General features: G+C 47.9%; 1 protein-coding gene across 3 annotated transcripts in view; it reads left to right on the top strand.

Annotated features, from left to right (window-relative positions):
* WDR25 (WD repeat domain 25) overlaps nt 1-17,576 on the top strand; it is a 152,167-nt gene extending 134,591 nt beyond the window's left edge. For 2 of the 3 annotated variants that reach the window (XM_032287398.1, XM_032287397.1), the window contains exons 5-7: nt 13,012-13,182; nt 16,355-16,495; nt 17,106-17,574. In XM_032287398.1, coding sequence (XP_032143289.1) covers nt 13,012-13,182; nt 16,355-16,495; nt 17,106-17,327 — 534 coding nt within the window. In that variant the 3' untranslated portion in view covers nt 17,328-17,574. Of the gene's footprint in view, nt 1-13,011; nt 13,183-16,354; nt 16,496-17,105 lie in introns of all 3 variants that reach the window. The other variant, XM_032287399.1, reaches the window with a different exon arrangement.
* Nucleotides 17,577-23,364: the final 5,788 nt, after the last annotated feature.

Here is a 23,364-nt window from a genome sequence, read left to right as displayed (position 1 = left end):
TTTTTTTTTTTTTTTTGAGACGGAGTTTCGCTCTTGTTACCCAGGCTAGAGTGCAATGGCGCGATCTCGGCTCACCGCAACCTCCGCCTCCTGGGTTCAGGCAATTCTCCTGCCTCAGCCTCCTGAGTAGCTGGGATTACAGGCACGCGCCACCATGCCCAGCTAATTTTTGTATTTTTAGTAGAGACGGGGTTTCACCATGTTGACCAGGATGGTCTCGATCTCTTGACCTCGTGATCCACCCGTCTCGGCCTCCGAAAGTGCTGGGATTACAGGCTTGAGCCACCGCGCCCGGCCGATCTGAACTTTTTTTTATTGTAATACCTTTGTCTGGGTTTGATATCAGGGTAATTCTGGCCCCATAGAATGAATTGAGAAATGTTCATTTCTCATCAGTTTTCTGGAAGAGTTTGTGTAAAAATTGACATTATTTATTCCTTAAATGTTTGCTAGCATTCACTAATGAAGCCATCTTGGCCTGAAATTTTCCTTGTGGGAAGATTTGAAATTTTAAATAAAATCTACTTAGCAAATATAGGGCTATTCTGATTTCCTGTTTATCTTTGAGTGACTTTTGGTACCTTGTGTCTTTCAAGAAATTTGTTCATCAAAGTTGTCCAATTTTTTGGCATAAATTGTATTATAACGTTATTTTAAAAAATCTGTATAATTTGTAGTGAATCACCTCATTTCTCTCAGTGCTGATATTGGTGATTTATGTCTTCTCTTTTTTGCCCTGATCAGTCTAGCTAGAGGTTTATAAATTTTATTGATCAAGTATCAGATTTTGGTTTCATTGTCTTTCACTCTGTTTCCTTTCTTTTTATGGAAGTCATTGATTTCTTTTCCTATCTTATTCCCTTTCTTTCACAAAAACCTTGAATTTCGTTTTATTTTCTTTTTCTAGTTTCTTAAAGTGGAAGTTGAGGCCATGGTTTTGAGACCTTTTTTCTTTTCTAATATTGATGTTCAATACTATTGATATTTCTCTGGGTGTTTCAGCAGCACTGCACAACCTGTTGACATACTGCACTTTCATCTTTATTCAGTTCAAAATACTTTCTAATTTCCTTTTTGGTTTTTTCCTGATCCATGATTTATTTAGAAGTGTGCTCAATAGTTCCAAACACTTGGGAACTTCTCAGATGCCTCTTTGTTACTTATTTCTAATTCAATTCCATTGTGGTCACAGTACTTACATTGTATATTTGAATTCTTTTAAATTTATTTAGATTTGTTTGATGTTTTAAAATATGGTCTATCTTGGTAAATGTTCTGTGGGCACTGAAAAGAATGTGTGTTCTGCTGTTGTTGGGTGCAGTGTTCTATAAATGTCAGTTACATCAAGTTGGTTAATAGTGTTATTTAAATTTTCTATATCCTTTCTGATTTTTCTGTCTATTCTATAAGAGCAGCTGTGCTGTACTTTGAATGTATGTATCCCTCCAGAATTTATATGTTGGAACTTAAACCCCAAAGAAATGATATTATGGGGTGCAGCATTTAAAGGGGTGATTGGGTCATGAGGGCTCCACCTTTGTTAGTGTAGTTAATGCCTTTATGAAAGGATTGGAGGGAATGAGGTGGGCCCTTTTTGCTCTTCCATCTCTTCTGCCATGTGAGGATACAGCAAGAAAGTGCAAGCCCTCACCAGACACTGAATCTGCCGGCACCTCAATCTTGGACTTCCCAGCTTCCAGAAATGGGAGAAGTAAATTTCTATTACTTATAAATTACCCAGTCTAAGGTATTTTATCATAGCAGCAGGAATGCACTGAGACAAGGCTCGCGATTTGTGTCTATAAGAGTGGATTTGTCTACTTCCTTTTTTAGTTGTTCGTTTTCCTGCATTTATTTTGAAGTTGTTACTAGGTGCATACACAATTAGGATTATTATGTTCTCCTAGTGAATTGATTCTTTCATCATTGTGAAAAGACCCTCTTTTTTTTTTTTTTTTTTTTGGAAACAGGGTCTCACTATGTTGCCCAGGCTGGTCTCAAATTTCTGAGCTCAACTGATTCTCCTGCCTTGACCTCCCAATGTGGTAGGATTACAGGTGTGAGCCACTGTGCCCAGCTTTGAAAAGATGCTCTTTATCCCTTTATTCTTTACTTTGCAATCTACTTCAATATTAATATAGACATTCCTGGCTTACTTTGATTATTGTTAGCATATCTTTTTTACTTTTAACCTATTTGTGTCTTTATATTTAAAGTGGGTTTCTTTGAGGCAGCATATAGCTGGATCTTACTTCTGTATTTTAAACCTTTCTAACAATCTCTTGCTTTGAACTAGGGTATTTGTCCTGCTGTAATTTCTTCTGATTATTAATACGGTTGGGTTTAAATCTGCCACTTTGCTATTTTTTTTTTATTTGTTCCATCTCTTTTCCCCCAACCTTTTTCTTTCTCTTGGATCAATTCAGAATTTTTATGATTTCATCTTAATCTTTTTTGTTACTTTATCATCTGTGGCTCTGTGTTGTGGGGTTTGTTTTTTTTAAATGATTATCTGCCTTCAAGTCATATTATACCTCTTTTTCTGTAAGAGCCTTATAGCGATATCCAGGTTTTCACTTTCTCCCCTCAGAGCCTTTGTGCTGTTATTGGCGTACAGTTGTCACTCTTACAGTCTCCATAATACATTGTTACTATTCATGCTGGGACTAGCCAATCATTTCAAAAATATTTTAATAACAAAAGAGTATCATCTACTTTCCTACATATTTACTATTTCCATTGCTTTTCATTTTTGTGTGTAAAATTGTATCAGTTTCTTTGTGCCTTAAGGACTTCCTTTAACATTTCATGTATTTTTGGTCTGCTAGTGATAAATTATTTCAGTTTTTATTTGCCCAAAAAAGTTTTTATTTTGTCTTTTGTCTAAAAATATTTATGCTAGGTAAAGAATTTTGGGTTGGTAATATATTTTTTCCTCCAGTACTTTAAACACTCTATTGTCACTAGCTTGCTCTGTTTCCAATGAGAAGTCTGCTGTATTTCTTATCTTTGTTTTTCTGTATGTAATGTATCTTTTCTCTGTCTGCTTTTTAAGATTTTTCTCTTAAATTGGCTTTAAGCAATTTAAATGATGGATCTTGGTGTAATTTTCTCTCTGCTTCCTTTATCTGTGGGTTGACAGTTTTTGTTTTGCTTTGTTTTTGTTTTTTTGAACGGAGTCTTGCACTGTCACCTGGGCCGGAGTGCAATGTCACAATCTTGGCTCACTGCAACCTCCACCTCCTGAGTTCATGCGACTCTCCTGCCTCAGCCTCCTGAGTAGCTCGCTTGATTACAGGTGCACACCACCACATCCAGCTAATTTTTTGTATTTTTAGTTGAGTTGGGGTTTCACTGTGTCACCAGGCTGGTCTCAAATCCTGACCTTGTGATCCACCTGCCTCAGCCTCCCAAAGTGCTGGGATTACAGGCATGAACCACTGTGCCTAGCCAGGTTTATAGTTTTAATCAAATTTGGAAAATTTTTGTTCATAGTTTTTCAATTTTGTTTGTCCTCAAAACCCCACCCCTCATCCCCCTGTTTCACTTCCATTCATATTCAGGTTTTTTGGATTTATTCCATAGCTCACTGATCTTCTGTTCTTCCATATGTCTTCAAATTTAGTAATCATATTTTATGTAATTTCTAATCTATTAATAGCAGGCATTATTTTATTTCACTTCTACATGTTTGATTTGGGTTTTTAAAAAATGTCTTTTGTGTGTGTTATCCTTAACATTCTCATACTGTTCTCTACCTTCTTGATCATACAATATATAGTTCTAACTGATTTATTGTTCTTTTCTATTTATTATTATTATGATTTTTGAGACTGAGTCTCACTCTGTCACCCAGGATAGAGTGCAGTGGCCTAATCTTGGCTCACTGCAACCTCCGCCTCCTGGGTTCAAGCAATTCTCCTGGCTCAGGCTCCTGAGTAGCTGGGATTACAGGGGCATGCCACCACACCCAGCTAATTTTTTTGTATTTTTAGTAGAGATGGGGTTTCACCATGTTTGCCAGGCTGGTCTTGAACTCCTGACCTCGGGTGATCCGCCTGCCTCAGCCTCCCAAAGTTCTGGGATTATAGACATAAGCTACCACACCTGGCCTCTTTTCTATTTATTCTATCATTTGTGTCACTCATGGTTCTGTTTCTACTGACAGATGGTTTTTTTTCTTTCCATTATGGGAAGTATTTTCCTACCTCTTTCCAGGTCTGGTAACTTTTGATTGGATGCCAGACATTGTGAATTTTACTGGTTAGGTACTCAATATTTTGTTGTTCCTTTGCATATTTTGAGAGATTTTTTGGATGTAGTTGTGTTGCTTGATAATGTTTTGATATTTCTGAGGCTTGCTGTTAGGCTTTGTTTGGTGGAACCAAAACAGCCTTTAGGGCTAATTTTGCCTCATTTCTGAGGCGATACTCTTGTGAATACTCTATCCAGTGCCCTGTGCATTTCAAGGTTTTCCCCCTCTGACTGATGGGAATATGAATGATTCCTAGCCCTTTGTGAAACTTGGCATTTTTTTTTGCTTTTTCTCTTTTGATGATTCCTTTCCTGGTTTGTGTAGTTTCCTCACATTAATACACTGATCAATATTCGTGTTATTTATTGTAAAGAAAGGAGTGTTAATATCTCCAGGTAAAATTGTGGATTTGTATGGTTTCTCTTTTCAATTCTGTGAGTTTTTGCTTCATGTATTTTGAAAATCTGTTATTAGGTATGTACATATTTCAGGTTGTTATGTCTACTAGATAAATTGACATTTTAATCTTTTCATTGTATTCCTTTTATTCCTGGCAGCTTTCCTTGTTCTGAAGTCTACTTTGCCTGCTATTCATATGGTCACTCCAGTCTTCATTTGGTTATTTTTAATATGGTATATTTTTTTACCCTTTTACCTGTAAGCTATGTATTTTATTATATTTAAGGTGGCTTTCCATGGGGAGAAATGCCAGATATAAGTGAAGGGGAGGAAGGCAGCAAATCACACTGCCATGTGTGTATCTATGCAACAATCTTGCATGTTCTTCACATGTACCCCAAAACCTAAAATGCAATAAAAAAAAAAGGTGGCTTTCGTGTAAACTAGATACAGTTGGATCTTTTAAAATTTTAATTTGAAAGCCAATTGGACAATCTGTCTTTTAGCTGGAGATTTTAGACAATTTATATTTAATGTAATTACTGCTGGGGTTGAATTTGGCTTACCATTTTTTTATTATTATTTTTTTATGAGATGGGATCTTGCTCTGTCACCCAGGCTGAAGTGCAGTTGTGTGATCACAGCTTGCAGGAACCTTGGCCTCCTGGGCTCAGGCAGTCCTCCCACTTCAGCTTCCCAGGTGGCTGAGACCAGAGGCATAATAAGCCACTGCACCTGACATGTCTCCTCTCTTTATTATTTCCTCTTTTCCTGCCTTCTTTGGATTAAACATTTTTTTATTATATTATTTTATCTATTAGCTTTTTGGCTATATCTTTTTGTATCATACCTTTAAATTGTTGCTGTGAGGACTACAATATACGTGCCTAATTTTTCACTGTTCTACCTATTGTTAATATTTTACCACTTCAAGTAAAACATGATCCTTCTAGGCCAGGTGTGGTGGCTCATACCTGTAATCTGAGCACTTTAGGAGGCTGAGGCAGGCGGATCACCTGAGGGCAAGAGTTCAAGAGCAGCCTGGCCAGTGTAGTGAAACCCTGTCTCTACTGAAAATACAAAAACTAGCCGGGCATGGTGGCACACTCCTGTAGTCCCAGCTGCTTGAGGGGCTGACGCAGGAGAATCACTTGGATCTAGGAGCAAGAGTTTGCAGTGAGCTGAAATTGCACCACTGCACTCCAGCCTGGGCGACAGAGTGAGCTCCATCTCAAACAAACAACAAACAAGCAAACAAACAAAACGTATTATTCTTCTAACCAGATAAGTGTTTTTACCCTCTACCCTGTATGTTAAAATTGTTAATGGCGTACATCTGCATGCATTGAAGATCCCCTTCCTAGACAATGCTATAATTTTTGTTTTCAAGAGTCATACATGTTTCATATAACTTAAGTGAAGAAAAATGATTTTTTATGTTTACCTAATCATTTACCATTTTTTGTTGCTGTTCTTCATTTCCTGAAGCTCCAGGTTTTCCTCTGGCATTAGCTCCTATCAACCTGAGGAACTTCCTTTAGCATTTGTTTTAGATAGATTAGGTCTGTTTATGGCAAATTCACTTAGTTCTTCTTCATTTGTAAATGCCTTCATTTTATCTTTATTCCTGAAAGACATTTTTGCTGTCTATAAAATTCTAGATTGACACTAACTACTTTCAGTATGTTCCACTGTCTTCTGGTCTTCATAGTTTCTGATGAAAAATGTGTGGTATTTCAAATTGCTCTCCTCTGGTAATTCTTCATTTTTTTCTGGGGCACTGTCAAGATTTTTTCTTTGAGGTTTTTAGCAATTTGATTGGGATCTGCAGAGCTTGGTTTGTATTGTGTTTCTTCTTTTTAATTTATCCTCTTTGTGGTTGCAGAGCCTCTTGACTTTGTAAATTTGTGCCTTTAACCAAATTTGGGAACAGTTTACTCAATATTTCCTTAAATATTCTTTCTTTTGGGTACTGCTGTCTTTATCTTCTCCATTAAGAGCTCTGTTGACAAAAATATTTAAGCTTTTGATATTTTCCCGTAGATTTCCCAAAGATCTGTTCATTTTTTCTTCAGATTGGTCATTTGGCCAGAATGATGGATTTATTTTAGAATTTTTGCCGTCCATGCCCACTATGTACTGCCTTACTGCTCTCATTGACTTTTCAAAGTCTTCAGGTAGTTGCTTTTAAAATTTTGTCCAGAGTTTTTTTTGTTGTTGTTATTTATAGGGGAAAGAGAGAGAGAGAGGCATAGTGGGTTTACTCCATTTTGAGTTTACATTAGATTTGTTCATTTTAAAATTTAGTATTTTTTTTTCTATCTGGTACATGTATAATTTTAATTGCTATGTCTTCTAGTTTATTAATGGTTTCTTTTGCAGTGTCTCATTTGCTGTTAATCCTATCTTATGTATTTTTCATCTCAAACATTGTATAGTTCAACTCTAGAAGTGTGATTTGGATTATGGATGTATATATGATTCATTAAAAGTTATTATAACTCCATAACACATGTTTAAGAAGGTAGAGAAGAGACTAAACATGGTAAGTAGAGATATGGAAGACTATCTCTATATCTATATATATAGTCTTTGTATCATATATAATCATATATATATATAGTCTATGTATGTGTGTGTATGAATATGTATACATATATATATTCTTTGGATCATATTATATAGTCTTTGTATCATATATATATAGTCTATATATACATATGGTCTGTGTGTGTGTGTGTGTGTGTGTGTGTGTGTGTGTGTATTCTTTGGATCATATGATCCAAAGACTCCAAAGACTATATGTGTATATAAATTATATATTGATATGTAATATATAAATATATTTCTATAATATATATGTATTATATATCAATATATAATATATAATATTTATATACATTATATATAATCATACATCCAAAGACCATATATATATTCTTTATATATATCTATATGTTTTTATACATATATATGTATAAACTCTTCCATATCTCAGCTTACCATGGTCAGCCTCTCCTCTACCTTCTTAAGCACGTGTTATAGAGTTATGATAACTTTGAATGTCTTGGTCTGTTATCTGCGTCACTTCTGGTCAGTTTAGCTGGGTTTAGGGACCATAATCCAAGTGCTGAGTTTGCCGATTGTTTCCACAGTCCTTCTGTGGACAGATCTGGGAACTATTTTTGTTGTTAAGACAAAATATATTGTTGTTTATACTGATTTTTCCAATTCGAATTTAGGATTACAGAATTTTCTTTACTTTTTTGTTTTTATATTTTTTAAATCTTTTATGCTAAAAATTTTACATTTCCATCTGCTTTAACACATTTCTTTTATATATATTGACACTAACAGTGAAATGACTGAAAACACTTTAAGATTTCTTGCAGTTCTCTTTGTTCATGATGTGTATCTAATTAGGATTTACCACCGTATTGCTGGTTTTCTATTAATAACGTATATTCAATTAAGGATTTACCATTAAATTACTGTGTTTCAGGTCTTTTAAAAGAAATCTTATTTGTGCATTTAAGCTACCAAGTCAATACATGGTTAATTTTGCTTTTACATTATAGAGATTGCTTTTTAAGTTAATTTTCTTGCATAATTAAATAAAATGTGTACATGGATCCAGAGGTAGGATTGGCATACTACAGTTGATGGGCCTGATCTGGCCTGTGACCTGTTTTTTATGGTCTTTGAGCAAAGAATGGTTTTTACATTTTTAATCAGCTCTAACACACACACACACATACACACACACACACAGAGAATTGTATATAACAATGACTATATACGGCCTACAAAACCTAAAATATTTACTGACTGGCTCTTTACAGAAAAAATTTGTAACCCCTGTTCTAGAGAGAAATCTACAAAACAAGGTACATTTAGAGAAATCATCCATGTTCTACCTTTAACCCTGTCTCTCCCATTATTTTCCCCTCCCTTCCTCGTAAGGCAATCTTATTTATTTACTTATTTTAGTTCCTAGTTTATCTTCTCACTGCTTCTTAGTGGAAGCAAACACACATATGTTCCTATCACCTCTTCTACTTACTTTACACAATTTTTTTCTCCCACTTTGCATTTTTTTCACCGAACAGGGTGTCCTGGCGATCACTCCATAGCAGGATAAGTTCCTCATTCTTTTTTTACAGCTGCATAGTGGTCCAGAGTGTTAATGTACTAACGTTTATTCAGCCAGTCCTTTCTCGATGAACATTGGGTTGTTCCCTGTTTTTTATTTTTACAAATAATGCTGCTTTCAGTGGCATTGTGCTTATATCTCTTTGGGATTTTGCTGGTGTAAGTTTAGGATTGTTTCTTAGAAGTGGGGTTGCTGGGTCATGCATATTGCTGAGTAACGATACATACGTTATTTTGTTCAAAGTTGTCTAAATCCTTTCTGCACAGGGCTTGTGCCATTTGCATTTCTGGCAGCCATATGTCGATACCTACCACCCCCAGAGCCACCTAACAAGGGTGCTGCAAAACTTTTGGATTTTGTTAATTTGATACGCAAGTAATGGTATCTCTATGTGATTGACATTTGCATTGCTTTTGTTATGAGCAAAGCAGAAGGACCATTTCCTTTTCTCTGAGCTCTGCTTACTTATCTTGCTCATTTTTCTGTAGAGCTATTAATCTTTTTCATCTATTTTTAGGGACCATCTATGTATTACAGATAGCAACTTTTGCCTGTAATAGAAGTTGCAAATATTTCTCCTACTTGTCTTTTTTACTTTACTTATTTATTATTTATTTCCTTACTTGCTGCTTTTTGCCACCCCAAAGTGTTTTTAAAACAGTTATTATTGTTTTTATATAGTCCAATTTATTCAGCTTTTCTCTTACTGCTTCTGGTGTTGGAGTCATAGCTGGGAAAGTTTCCCCTAGTCCCAGGTTGTGGAGAAATTCAATCATGTTTTCTTCTCATAGTTATAGTTTCCTTTGTTTAATGTAAATGTCAGTTGTTTTGATAGCCACCATCCTATGTGATTGGCGACTTCTGCTGTTGCGAGTTTAAACCAAAGCAGTGGGCCCTGTGCCACCCCTCCACTTTGCCTTGCATCTTGGCACTCGAAGAAGACAACACATTTACTTTTGGGAGTTGCCCAAGAACTCACAGCTCCATCCTGGGGACTCTCGCTCTAGCTAGGTGGGGAGGAGGTTTACGACAGCAGGCTCAGGTGTGCTGGGCATTTAGTTGGGGAATGTCACCCTTACTTCCTCAGCTGGAGGTCTTGTTGTTACCCCACTTTACAGGCGTGGAGACTGAAGAACAGAGAGGGAAGTTACTTGCCCAAAATTATGCAGCCAGTAATAGGCTGCCAGGCTCAGGTCCCCGAAGTGTCTGCCTAAGGGCTTGGGCCCTCCCACGTGGCATCTGACCCCTGCTCATCCAGGCCTCACCTGCCTCTGGGCACCTGTGAGACTGCAGCCCGGAGCACAGTCCTGCTGTGCTCCCACCTCCCACCAAGGTCTTGGAGCAGCTTTCCATTGTCTCTGTGTCTGAGGGGCAGGACAGGGGCTGGCTCACTCAGGGCCTTGGGAAGGACCTGTGAGTGAATGTCATCTCCCCCAGGGGTCCTGGTAGAGCCAATGGCAAAGGCTTTTGTGCGTTGCCTCAGCCCTGAGTGCCAGGATGTTGTTGGGAGCCAGAGGACACTGGATTGCTACTTTTAAGGTAGTCGACCTTTTGTTTATTCACTCATTCGTTTATGCACTCACTTATCCAGCATAATTCAACACATCTTACTGCTAGCCAACAGTGACCCAGAAATGTGGGCAGCAGAGCGTCTGTGTCAGGAGCTCACAGACCTATGGCGTAGGCAGGTGGCCGAGGTGGACATCAAAGGGAGCACAGGGTTGCATGTGAGCCCAGAGCAGCGCCTCCCCGCCTCCTGTCCTTCAGGTCTGGGTGCAAAGGACTGGCAGCATAGGGTGAGGTATAGCTGGGTCCGTCCGCCAGTCCTTCTTTCTGAGGACCAGTAGTACTTAGAGGTTCAGAGGTGAGGTCGTTGTCCATTCAGGCCCCTTGTGCTGATGACTCAAAAGCTAAGCCAGGGAGGGAATGAGTCCTCCTCAGGCACTCAGTAAATCAGCAGTGGGCCAAGATTGGAGCTGAGCGAGCACCCCCAACCCCATGCACTCTGGAAGTGGCAGGAACCCAAGGCTGCTCTGGACGAGTTGGCAGCAGCCCAGAGTCACCCAGGTGTGCTGTGGGCCGAGTGGTGGGCAGATTGCAGGGACATACCCCTGCATGTACCATGATCGATCTTCCATTTTCCCCAAGACCACGTCCCTACTTCTCCACCAGGGGCCCGCAGTTGCCAGAAGAGCCTTGAGTGAGCCTCCCTTTTGGATCCGGCTCGTTAGGCCCTGGTAGCACCGTCCCACGCCAGCTGTTGGTGTAATTAAGGTTGCCATAAAACCTACCAGCTAGACATATAAATGGCTCCTCTGCTCTTTGCTGGGGCACGAGCAGTTGTGAAGGCGAGTAAATCATGTTCGGGGGCTATCACTTCAAAGGCCGACCTTCCGCTTACAGCTGCATTGTTGGTGGGGATCACCTGTAACACGGCTGGTTTCCTGGACATTCACTCTTATGACACCCTAATGAATTGGGCTATTTCCATCCATTCTCAGAAAATGTACCGAACAATGGTTTTGGTTCTCAAAAAGTTTGTCTTGGGAGGCAGGTGGTGTGTTGGCAGGGCATGCAGGTGGTTATCAGCCCCTGGGCAAGTTCTCTCTCTGAGTCTACATGCCCACTGATAGAAGCTACCTCTGGGGCTTGTTGCGAGATAACTTACGTGAGCCTCCCAGCCAGGAGCTGGCACCTCATAGGCACTCAGTGAGTGGCAGGGAGGGCCATCATCTTCCTCATCCTTTCCCTGGGTCAGCCTCTTAGGGATCGAGGTGTTGAGGCTGGTGGGGGCTGTGGTATCGAGGCCATGTGGGAGGTTAGAGCAGGCGCAGGCATGCTGAATGCAGTGTGAGGAGGAAGGCTGGCAGCCTTGCCGTGAGGCAGCTGGTCTCTCTGTCCTGCATCCAGAGGACTGTTTTTCCCACTCCTGGATCATTCTTTAGGTTTCAGGGGGCCCGCTCTGAAATCTCCCTAGCAGAGGGTTGCTTTGGAAGAGTCATCTGTTGCCCACAAGAATTACAGAAGCAGGAATTGGCCAGCAGGAGAATGAACTGCCGGCCCCAGGGAAGCCATGGGAGTCAGAAGAGGCTCCACTGTGCCCTGGCCATGTGACCTTGAGCCAATCTCTGCCTCTTCCTGGGGCTCAGTGAACCTCATCCGGAGAATGGGTCTCAACCTCCTCCTCCTCCTCTTACGTAAACTGAAATTATGGAGTTCTACAGTTAATGTGAATTTGACGTGTATACATTTTAAGGAGGATGATAGAAAATATGTCTCCAAAATTTGAAAGGTATGAACTCCAATTAAAAAGTCAAGATGGTTCACGTTTGAGCTGGCGGGGCCCAGGACTGAACTGTTTATGCTGCAGCCACATGGTGGCACCCCAGGAACTGGTAAAGGGACCGGCTGGGCCCTGTGACGGATTTGAGACCTTGCTGCATGTGGGTGCCCAGCCGTTTATTTCCATGTTGTAATTAAAGTCCTGTCCTCTGTGGGTTTGTTAAGTGGAGCTACTTGCTAGTCCTGGTATTGGGACCATTCTCCACACCCCCACCAGAGCTGGACATTTGAGAGCAGAGGCTGAATGTGAAAAAATCCTCTATGAAAGCAAAACAACTGCTTGATAATAAAGTTAGTTTATGAGACAGGAGACTGTGAAGTGTCAGTGATGATGCTAAAACAATACAAAGGGTCGTTCAAGCTAAAATATGTCCTGTGATTCTGGCTTTATGGTCCCCAAGCACACTTGCTCCTGCATTACCGGGGCTCCTCCAGGGACAACAGTCTGGGACTTGGCGAGCTGTGAATTATGTGACGTCTTCAGAAGCAAGTCCCACTCAAAACATGACCCCAGTGTTGATGGATGTCAATATGCTCTCAAGGTGCCCTTGGCAAGTCAAGGGCCCTTCGCTTAGTGCTTTTCTTGGGATCCTGCTGCTCTCAAGGGGCGGTAGGAATGCCTCTCTAGACTCATGTGGCAATAGAGCAGCAGGGCTGAGAAGTTGACAGACACTGGCCTGGGCATGGGGCAGGAGGGTCTATGATTCCACATATGACTTGGGCTGCTCAGCCTGGTTGTGTGTGGCCCAGCATAGACTTCACTAAAGCTGCCCCGCAGTCCCCTGGGTCCTTGGCCTTCCCTGGGCAGACACATGTCCTGTGCTCCCAGGCCTGCCAGCATGACCGATGTCCACTCTTGCAGGTGATGAGAAGCTACAAGGCCACCATTCAGCAGACCTTAGACATCCTGTTCCTCCGGGAAGGCTCCGAGTTCCTGAGCAGCACGGATGCTTCCACCCGGGACTCGGCTGACCGCACCATTATTGCCTGGGATTTCCGGGCCTCTGCCAAAATCTCCAATCAGATTTTCCATGTAAGAAATCTCATTTGTCATTGCTGTCAGTTTCAGCCACAGGGTGTATCCGTGTAGTTTTGATCTGTCTGAGGTCCCAGGCCCCTTCTGTAGGAGGGGACTTACTTGACTGATACATTCAGGATAGGGGTAGCAGAGGCAGGGCTCAGCCTCACACACACATGGAGAGCTATCTGTGGGCTTCCAGATGCAACCTCCTCTATGCTCTTCTTATGCCAGCACAGCTACTCCACCAAGGTAAGGGTCTGGGGGCAGATCAGTCCAGATCAGTGGGGAACACAGCCGTGCAACCTGAGAAACCCCACCCTTCCACTGCCACAATCAGCCACTCAGAAGGGGTTTCTGATCCTCAGTGGCATTGGCAAGTGGTGGAGCCCAGGAGTTCAGAACAGGGGCCCCACAGTTAGAATACCTGCATTAAGGTTCGGGATTCACTAGGACCTTATCAGGCAGAGAGCCCTGGGCCTGCTATTTAGCCTGTTTGATTCTTACTTTCCTTATGAAAAAAACAGTTTTGAGAATTAAGAGAGAGAGAATTTTTGTAAAGGGTATAGCACAGTGCCAGGCACAGGGAGTGCTCCATCCAGCTTTAACTGTCATTACCATCACCACTGTCATCATCACTACCACCACCGTGTCATCGCCACCATCACCGCCACCAGTGCTACCATCAGCATCACTCTATTCCCACCACTGCTGTCATCACCAGCACCACCACTCTCACCAGCACCACCACCCTCACCAGCACCACCCTCACCAGCACCACCACCCTCACCAGCACCACCCTCACCAGCACCACCCTCACCAGCACCACCACCCTCACCAGCACCACCCTCACCAGCACCACCACCCTCACCAGCACCGCCACCCTCACCAGCACCACCCTCACCAGCACCGCCACCCTCACCAGCACCGCCACCCTCACCAGCACCACCGCACCGCCACTGTCACTGCCGCCACCGTTATTACCAGCACTACCACCGTCAGCATCAGCATCTGTATCCCCACCACCATTACCATTATCGTCATCACTGCCATCACCACGACCACCCTCTTTGTCCCCAGCACCACCGCTGTCATCATCACTGTCACCACCACCACTCTCTCACCACCACCATCACCATCGTCGCCTCTGCCATCTCCACCACCCTCACTGTCACTGGCATCTGTATTGCTACACCACCATCGTCACCACACTGTCTCTGTCACCACCATCATCTCTGTCACTACCACCAGCTGCATCACACCACCGTCACCAGCATCTATCACCACCACCACCATCACTGCTGTCATTATACCACCCCACCTCTGTCACCACTACCGTCTCTTATCGATACCACCAACACCACACTATGTCGGCACCGTCACCAGCATCTCTACCACCACCACCATCACCACCACCATCACCACCACCATGACTGTGACCACCACCATCTCTATTATACCATCACCATCCCCACCGCCACCACCACCACCACTACCACCATCTTTTGAGATTTCAACTAGCCCGTGATGACTCTCTGAATTTAAAGCTATGTCATGTGTGTATATGTGGGTGTACATGAAATACATATCCCGTGTACACCTTCTTTTCCTCCCTGCCTTTTCCTTGTTCTCAACGGGTTCTAAGCGGCCCTGAGCAAACCTGTTTCTAGACCTCACTGCAGGGTGTCCCAGTGCAACCCACTGGTCAGGACAGGCCCTGGAAGGGAGCTGGTGGGGCGCATCTGGCCTCTGAGGGTGACCTGCCTCCAGGAGCCCAGGGGAAGTGAGGCAGATGAAGGTGGCTTGTGCCTGAACTACTGACCCTCCTGTAGTTGCACTCCACCCTGTCTGCCGAGGGAGCAGGTGCTTGCCCAGCACCGTCACACCAGGAGCTCATTATCTGGCCACGCCAGCCTCTGTGCCTGTGATGGGCATATCAGCCTGCAGCTGTCCTTCCTGCTGCTCCCCACTTTGCCCTCTGAGTTTGGGCTCACTTAGAGAGTGTGGCCTAGGGACATTGGTTAGAACAATGTAAAGCCAGCTCGAGGGGACGGTTTTCGGGTGCTTTCTGTGGGACCATGTCAGTGAAGTGGTGAGATCGCGTACCACTTGTGTTTTGAGGCTTGTGTACTTCTCTTCTCGTTTGGCCCCTTCCCTCCTCACTTACCGTGCATATTTGCTGGGTGGGCCCCTGGACTGGGCTGGGCTGTCCCTGGGGGCTCACCGTGGAGGTGGGGAGATGGCCATATAGATTCCTTTTCCATCCTTGTGTGATAAATTACACAAACTTGGTGGTGGAAAGAACACAAACTTATTCTCTCACAGTTCTGGAGGCCCAAAGTTCTTAATCAGTGTTAAGTAGGATTGGGCCGAAATCGAGGTGTTGGCAGGGTGTGCCCTGTCTGGAGGGTTGAGGGGAGACTCCGTCCCAGCCTCTTCGGGCTTCTGGCAACAGCTGGTGTTCCTGGCTTGTGGCTGCATTTCTCCAGGCCTCAGAGCCAGCATCTTCACGCCACCTCCACTGTGTGTCACATCTCTGCACCTTCCCTTTGTTACTTTCTTTCTTTTTTTGTAGAGATGAGATTTTGCCGTGTTGCCCAGGCTGGTCTCAAACGCATGGGCTCAAGAGATCCTCCTGCCTCAGCATCCCAAATTGCTGGGATACAGGCGTGAGCCACCGTGCCTGGCCTTGGCTTCTTTTCTATAAGGCTGCACATGACTGCATTTAGTGTGTAGTATAGATCATCATTTTATCCCAGAGTCCTTAATTATGGCTGCAGAGACCCTTGGTTTTGACCCTGTAAGGTAACATTCACAGGTCTCAGGAATTAGAACGTGGGTATATTTTGGGGGGCATTTTCCTGCCTGCCACAGGGATGCAGGCAGGTTGTAGAAGCTGGGAAATGGGGAGGAAGCTGGATTCCCCTCCAGTCTCCAGACAGGAGTGCAGCCCTGCCAGCACCTTGAGTTCAGCCCAGCGAGGCGTCTTTCAGACTTCTGACCCGCAGGACTGTGTGATGCAAAATGTGTGTGTCTTGAGCTACCAAGCTTGTGGTGATTTGTGAGGGCAGCAGTAGAAAACCCATGTAGACACCTAGCTAGGGTCTGGGAGCAGGCCCCAGGTGCCGGAGCAGAGTGCTGGGTGGGGATGTCTTCTCTGACCTATTTGTGGCCCTGCCGTTCTCAGGAGAGATTCACCTGCCCCAGCCTCGCCTTGCACCCGAGGGAACCCGTGTTCCTGGCACAGACCAATGGCAACTACCTGGCCCTTTTCTCCACTGTGTGGCCCTACCGGATGAGCAGACGGCGGCGCTATGAAGGGCACAAGGTACTTCTGTCCTTGTCCCCCAGGCGAATGCTGAGCCCCAGCCCCAAGCTGCCTGCCAGTCGTGGACATGGGCCTGGGGCTGCATGGAGCCTTGGTCTGGGCGGATCCTGCTTTCTGTGTCCTGCGTGAGCACATACCATGTGGCCTGCTGTCTCTTCAAGTCCCTGAGCCACATCTGGTCCTCACCCCAGGCCCAGGTACTGGGCAAGAAGCAGTAGTTGGCCACAGAGGTGGGGGCAGGAGCAGGGCGGAATGTCACGGCTGTCATTTCTGCATCCTTCTCTTTCTGCATTGAGGCCAGCCTTACTGGGGTGGAGGGGGCCAGAGGCTCGGTGTCTGTCGCTGAGGCCAGACTCCCTCAGCTGGGCTGCAGCTGGTCCAGCTGGATCTGCGGAACTGGCCTTGTGACGTGGGCCTGCACCAGGGCTCTGCAGCCTCATGGGTGGGACTTGGGCTTCGTCCTCAGGGACATGAGGTGCGAAGCCCAGCTCTGCTCCGTCAGCTCACAGCTTCAGCCTGCTCAGCTGTAGAGTGGGTGTCCTCACCCCTACTTGACAGGCAGCCCCAGGAGCAGGTGTGGCCTGCTCACCCGCTGTGTCCCTCTCTGCAGGTGGAGGGCTACTCAGTGGGCTGCGAGTGTTCCCCAGGTGGTGACCTGCTGGTGACGGGCAGCGCCGATGGCCGGGTCCTGATGTACAGCTTCCGCACAGCCAGCCGGGCATGCACGCTGCAGGGGCACACGCAGGCCTGTGTCGGCACCACCTACCACCCCGTGCTGCCCTCCGTCCTCGCCACCTGCTCCTGGGGAGGGGACGTGAAGATCTGGCACTGAGCTTTTTGTCACGGAACTGTCCCGATGCCAGCTGGACTCTGGAGCGCCCCTCCTCCTCAGGGGTGGATGAGAGGGATGAGCACAGAGGTTGGCTGTGGGTCCTGGGCACCACCCTCTGAGCCCGTTTCCTCATCTGCAAAGTGGGGACAAAAGTCTGTTTGTGTCAGGAGTGTGAGGGCTACACTAATGAAATTGCCTGGCAGGCAGCCGGTGATGCTCAATAAATGTATGTTTTGCTATTTCTTAAGTTACTTCAGCAACAAGCGTGCGTTAGCAGCCTCTTCTCACCTCCCTCCTCCCAGGCCTGCTGGGGCTCTGGAGACAGAGAGAGCTGTGCGAGCTTGAGATGGGGTCAAGCTCGCTTGACCGCTCTGCGGGTACCAGCAGGGGAGTCCTGAGGCGGGGGTGGGCTGGGTCTTTGGTCTGCCCTCAGGGACTCTGCTGGAGCTCTGCACCCCACCAGCCTCACAGGCCCCAGCTCGTTGTGCTCCCCAGGAGTGTGGCCAGCTGGGCCCCTGGTTGGCCTAAGCCCTGAGCCCCTTGGGTGGCCTCTTGGGCGGCCTCTTGCCCTGCCAGTGTGCATGCTGCCCATGCAGGTGTGCCCGTCTGGTGAAGGAGCCACATGGAGAAGCAAGGGACCCTTAAGGAGCCTGGACAAGCTGGGCTGGGAGGAGGCCTGGCTCCCCAGGAACCTGCACAGGCTGATGAGAAGGAACCCCCACCAGAATTGTAACTGAGGGGCCACTCCAGGAGCCCAGGGATCTGCCAACAGGTGAGGGTGGGGCCCACTGGTACCTTAGAAGGCTTCCTGGAGGTGGCAGACCTCAATTTGGTGAAGAGGGTGTCCCTGGCAAGGGAGTCAGTGGAGAAAGGCAGAGGCTGTGAGGAGACTGCCCATGGTCCAGAGCAGTGGGAGACCCAGGAGGAGGTGGGCACTGGGCTCCCTCTCCCCCAGTTCTGTCCCTGCTCCACTGTCACTGTAGCTGAGGTGAGGCGAGGCACCACTCCCCTCCCAGGTTCAGTTCCACATCTGTAAAGTGGGCATTGGAAGAGCCAGCCTGCAGGCTCAAAGTGAGGGTCAGAGAAGGCCAAGTCTGTGGGGTGTCCTGGGAGGGGGCTAAAGCTGGCCTGGGGCTGGTAGGTGAAGACCTGTATGTCAGTGTGTCCAGGGGGTCCTTGGGATCTCTGGGCTCTGTGGGAGTATCCCAGACAGAGGGAAGAGCTGTGCAAAGGCCCCGAGGTGGGGCTTCTGAGGGCTGAGCCCTCCTGCCCCACAGTCACTGCAGAGCCTGCCACACACACGGCAGGCATCGGAGCTGCAGCACCTACTGTGTGCTTGTCTGTGAGTGGGGAAGCTGGAGCTGAGCACTGGGGTTGCTGAGTGCATGGCCTTAGTGTCCCCCTACTGTGCCCCTGAGGACAGAGTGAGTTAGATCCCCTGGCCCATGTGGGGCAGTGTCCCCATGACCCATAGTGGGAGCACCTTCTATGTATTTCTACTTTCAGGCTCAAGATGGCTCCTTTGGTGAAAAGAGTTACCCCATGCCTGGTGAGTTTGGTCACCGGCAAAAGTGGAGACTGCCACTGGCCTGAGCAGGGCGGTGGGGGCTGAGGCTGGCGCGGGAGATGGGCAGTCCCCACCCTCTGCCCCACGTGGCTGCTGCAGCCTCCCCCTTGTCACACCTCTTGCCTTTGCCCTTTCTCCACCTGCTCTGAGTGGGGAGCTCCTGTGACCTATGGAGCCCACCCCATCCCTCCCACCCAGGAGGCTGATGATGCCCCAGGGCCTTTGCGCCCACCCGTCCCTTCCCCTAGGCTCCCTCACTCCCTTGGGGCTCGCTTGGATGGTGTCTTTGGGGAAGCTGCCCTCACCCTCAGCCCCTTTCCGCACAGAGCCCCCTGCCCCGCCGAGGCCCCACACCTGCATTTGCAGTGAAGCACATGGCGCAGGCTGGGCTTCCCACTCCCTGCTGGTGCCTGGCCCCGGCACAGAGTGGGCCTTCCATGAGTGACTGCACGCGTGGCCCAATCACAGGACAGGGACCTGCCCTTGTCTTTCATTGCCGTGTGACTTCCGGCAAGCTGCCTAGCTCCTAGGGCCTCAGTTTCGCCTTCTGTGAAACGAGAACACATAATGTCCATCTCCAGGGGATCATGAGGCTGGGTCTGTGTGTCTCCCACTAGGGCCTGTGTGTCATAGGCGCCCAAGGGGCGGTGCTGGGACTTAGTGTCAGACCGACCACTTGACGCAGGAGCTGAGCCAGTTTAGGGCAGAGGCGGATGTGGCTCCCTTCTCAGACCTCGCCACAGTGGGCCGTGGGGTGGTGGGCCTTGCTCCTATCCTTGCTGTCCCTGTCACTCTCTGGGCATTGAGCTTGTCCAGGTTCAGTCTCATGACAGAAGCCACCAGCTGGGGCTACCGCCTTCATTTGTCCCCATTTGACAAGTCCAGGGAAGGACTCGAATTGGCTGACTTCTGTCACACGCATGCTCCAGACCCAGGTTCCTCGGGCAGGTATGGTGGGAACTGTAATTTGTAGCAGGGAAAGCGATTTCCTCCCCAAATGCAGGACCCCCCTACAAATACCTTCATGAGGATGTGTCTCCCCAGCTCCAGGCCTGAGCAGGGCTCAGCACGTGTTTGTGGAATGAATGAGGGCTGTACGAATCAGCCTGGACACAGGGCGGGTGGGAAAGCTGCAGTGTTCGGGGTGGAGGGAGGCCTGGCCTTCTCCCGGCGTTTCTCACTCCCTTTCCCATCCCCACTTCTCACTGCCCCAGACCTTGGAGTCCAGATGCTCTGCTTCCTGACCCAGCGCAAACCACAGTGCTTTTCCACCTTCTGATGACGATTTTGTCATTGAGAATTTCATCGCAATGCTTGCTGATTGTTCCCTACTGTGATGTGTTCGAGTTACCACTGACTTAATGGGAGTATCCATCGCACGTGACACTGTGTCAGGCTTCCGAGTGCTGGGACATAGCTGTTGAGAGGCCTCCTGTCTCCCTGGGCTCCTGGCCCCACTCCTGTGCTTGGCACACATCGCCCCTGCCTGCCACCTGTGGGACTTGCAGTCAGGAGACCAGCTCACGCCCCAGGGCCGTTTCCTGCTGGTCTGAGGCCTTTGCAGGGCTCTGAGCCTTGTTTTCTCATCTGTAAAGTGGGCCTGTGGGGATGAGGAGAGATGAGGCAAAGGAAAGGACTTTGCAGATTGTCACCGAACTCTACTTGGGACAAATGCCATCGACATTTGTGCCCCTGAAGTCCATTTATTTTCCAAGCTGGTGTCCTTGAACCAACCCAAATCTCTGACCCTTCCAGGGTGGGGGCCACCCAGGGCTCCGCAGAAAAGCCACTGTGGCAGTTTCTTAGCTCCACCCTCTGCAGGTCTGATTTCTCAACACAGGCCCTGTAGGCGCCGGCCCCTTCCCTTTTTAGGTCACTTTATTGGGAAGAATGGCAGGTGTGCGCCATGCTTTTATGTTTCTTTTTCCAAACACTTTCTTCCAAAGAACATTCTTAAAGACTGACTTTGATCCTTGGCAAGGTGTCAGGGAGTTCACCGTTTGCAGTTTTAAAATAAGAAAGCTAAATTTAGAAAATGTGGAGCAGGAATAGAAAAGAAGTGTGGTCTCTTCCCTCCACCCACCCTCCTGGGGCTGAGTGCTAACCTTCATCCTCACCTAGAAAATCCGAGATGCCAGATCCGAAGCCATCGTGGAGAAAAACAGCTTCGCCTCCAGGTGCCGTGCAGGCTGCATGTGCTGGCTGCACTGCAGTGCCGGGGTGGCCGTGACTTTTCTGAGTGGAGCTGATGCTCGAAGCTCCCGACAGGGTGTCCATGATCCCCACCGTCCAGCAGAGGAAACTGCTGCCCTGGGGCAGGGAGCTGTGCTCTTTTTTGCACTTGAGATTCCTTCCAAAATGGCCTCCCTTGGGCTCCACCTCCACCTCACTGTGGCTCTTTGTACAGTGGGAGACCCAGCTGCCTAGAGGGTCCCTGGAAATTGCACTGATGAATGTCCTCAGGCTCCAGAAAGGGAAACTGGCCAGGAGGGCCTGGGTCTTGCCCAAGGTGACACTCAACTGGTGGCAGAGCCCAACCCTGCGCTGCCTTGCTGAGAGTTGAGGAGAAACATACATGGATGTGTGGGCGGGTGGTGGATGCAAAGACAGGGCCTCCCTGAAGGCAGGGCAGGATCTCAGTACAGCGAGAGGGCATGGGTGGAGGAGGGAACGCCGTACCATGGCCAGCTGTCCGGGTAGATGGGGACTGTCCAGGACTTCCCATCCAACTGTGGGGACAGTCCAAGTGCAGAATGTCGAGGGCAGATCCAGAGGGAAGCTGCCAGCTCCAGAGCTCAGCTCCTTGGGAGCCCCATGGGAGCACTGAACAGTTTCTGGAATTCTCCAGCTGTCACAGATCTGTGCCTTTTCATGACTCTGTTTCATTTGCCAAAAATACCTGTTGAACTCCTATTCATCCTTCAACACCCAGTGTGGGCCTCTCCTTTGACCCCTTTCATCAGTGAGGGCCCTCCCTTCTCAGATGCCCACAGGCCCTGTGTTCTGGAAGCCCTGAGCTGAGTATTACACTGTCTGCCTTCCTCCCCCACCTCTGAGTTCCTTGTGGGCAGAGCCGGGTCCCTGAGGCCAGCATGAGGCTGCCAACTGACACCAGCACCAGGGAGAGGAGGGGAGCACCGAGCCCCAGCCCAGGGGATCCTGGGGGAGAAGTGTCATGCGTCAGAGCCACAGGTGCTCCTGTCTCAGAGCCCTACTGGGCCAGCTTTGAGCCGTGACAATTGGGGTTGGTAAACCATGGCCCCAGCCTCAGCACCACAAGGAGCAGTGTTCTGAGTGCCATGCACAGCAGGCAGGCCCGCACCCAGAGGGCGGCAGCCTGACCCTGCTCCTGCGAGCCACGTGGACCCTTACCTTCTTCTCTGCTGGGCCTGCAGGCTCCCTGGCTCTGCAACCAAAGTCACCTACCCAGTCCTAGGCAGGGGCCTAATGGTCCTGGCTGCTCCGGGAACAGGACACCTTTGAGGCCCGGCTGTGGCAGGCTTTGCAGCCCAGGCAGTACAGCCCTGTGAGGGGCAGAGGCTCTGAGGTGGCAATGTGGGAGCCAGCACCCTGAATCTGCCCCCCAAATCAGGGCTAAGGCTGCTGCCCAGGGCAGGTGTGTCCGATTTGGTAGCCCACAGGAGTCAGAGCTGGGCAGGCTTTTGTTACTTAGGTGTGAGAGCTGAGGCACCCCTCTTGCTGGCCTCAGCCTTCCCACTTCTAGGCAACAGGTCTCACAGCTGACATTGGGGCGGCTGAGGCTTGGATTCCCCTCTGCGAGTGCCTCTGCCCACCAGGTGACAGGTATTTCTCTCTCCCACCCTCCGGCTGCCCTCAGCTCAGTGAGGGATGCAGCCCCTGTTCTGTCTGCCCACAGGCCCCAGAGAGGAGACCGGAATCCCAAACCTCTCCAAGCTTCCTCCAGCTCAGGGAGACTGCTTCCTGAGGCGGCAGGTATGGCTGAAGAGGACACAGCCAGGCTGGCTCTGGCTTCTTCTGCAGAGGAAGGGGAAGGGCAAGTGTGCAGGAAGCCATGGCTGATGCCCACTCTCCTTGGAGTCATCTGACCAGTGGCGGCCCCATGCTGGAGCTACACAAAGCCAGGTGTGCCAGGGAACCTCCAGGCATGAACCTGGGGTGAGGTGTTCCCCACTGGGACATGCCCCAGGCACCTACAGGGACAGCCATAAAGGCCCCCTTGGGGAGGAGCCTCCATCCTTGGCCTTGAACCCACACATGCACATCTTCAAGGGCAAGGGTGAGCATGTGTCCAAGATCAGCAGGTGTCCAGAGAAACAGGGCCACCGGAGCAGGAGCCCCGAGGCCTGCACAGACCACCATCTAGTCCAGACCAGCTTGTGAAACGGCTTTGCCCACCGTGTTGATAGAAATAAGAGACGAGCTAGAAAATACCCCTGGGAATGGGAAGCTACGAAAGTGGCACTGGGGATTTGTAAAACACCCAGATAG

This window comes from Sapajus apella, unplaced genomic scaffold, assembly GCF_009761245.1.
Source record: "Sapajus apella isolate SASKATOON/1434 unplaced genomic scaffold, GSC_monkey_1.0 scaffold20, whole genome shotgun sequence".
Classification (NCBI taxonomy): Eukaryota; Metazoa; Chordata; class Mammalia; order Primates; family Cebidae; genus Sapajus; species Sapajus apella.
Note: the sequence above shows the minus strand (reverse complement) of the source record. Positions and strands in the feature narration are given on the sequence as shown.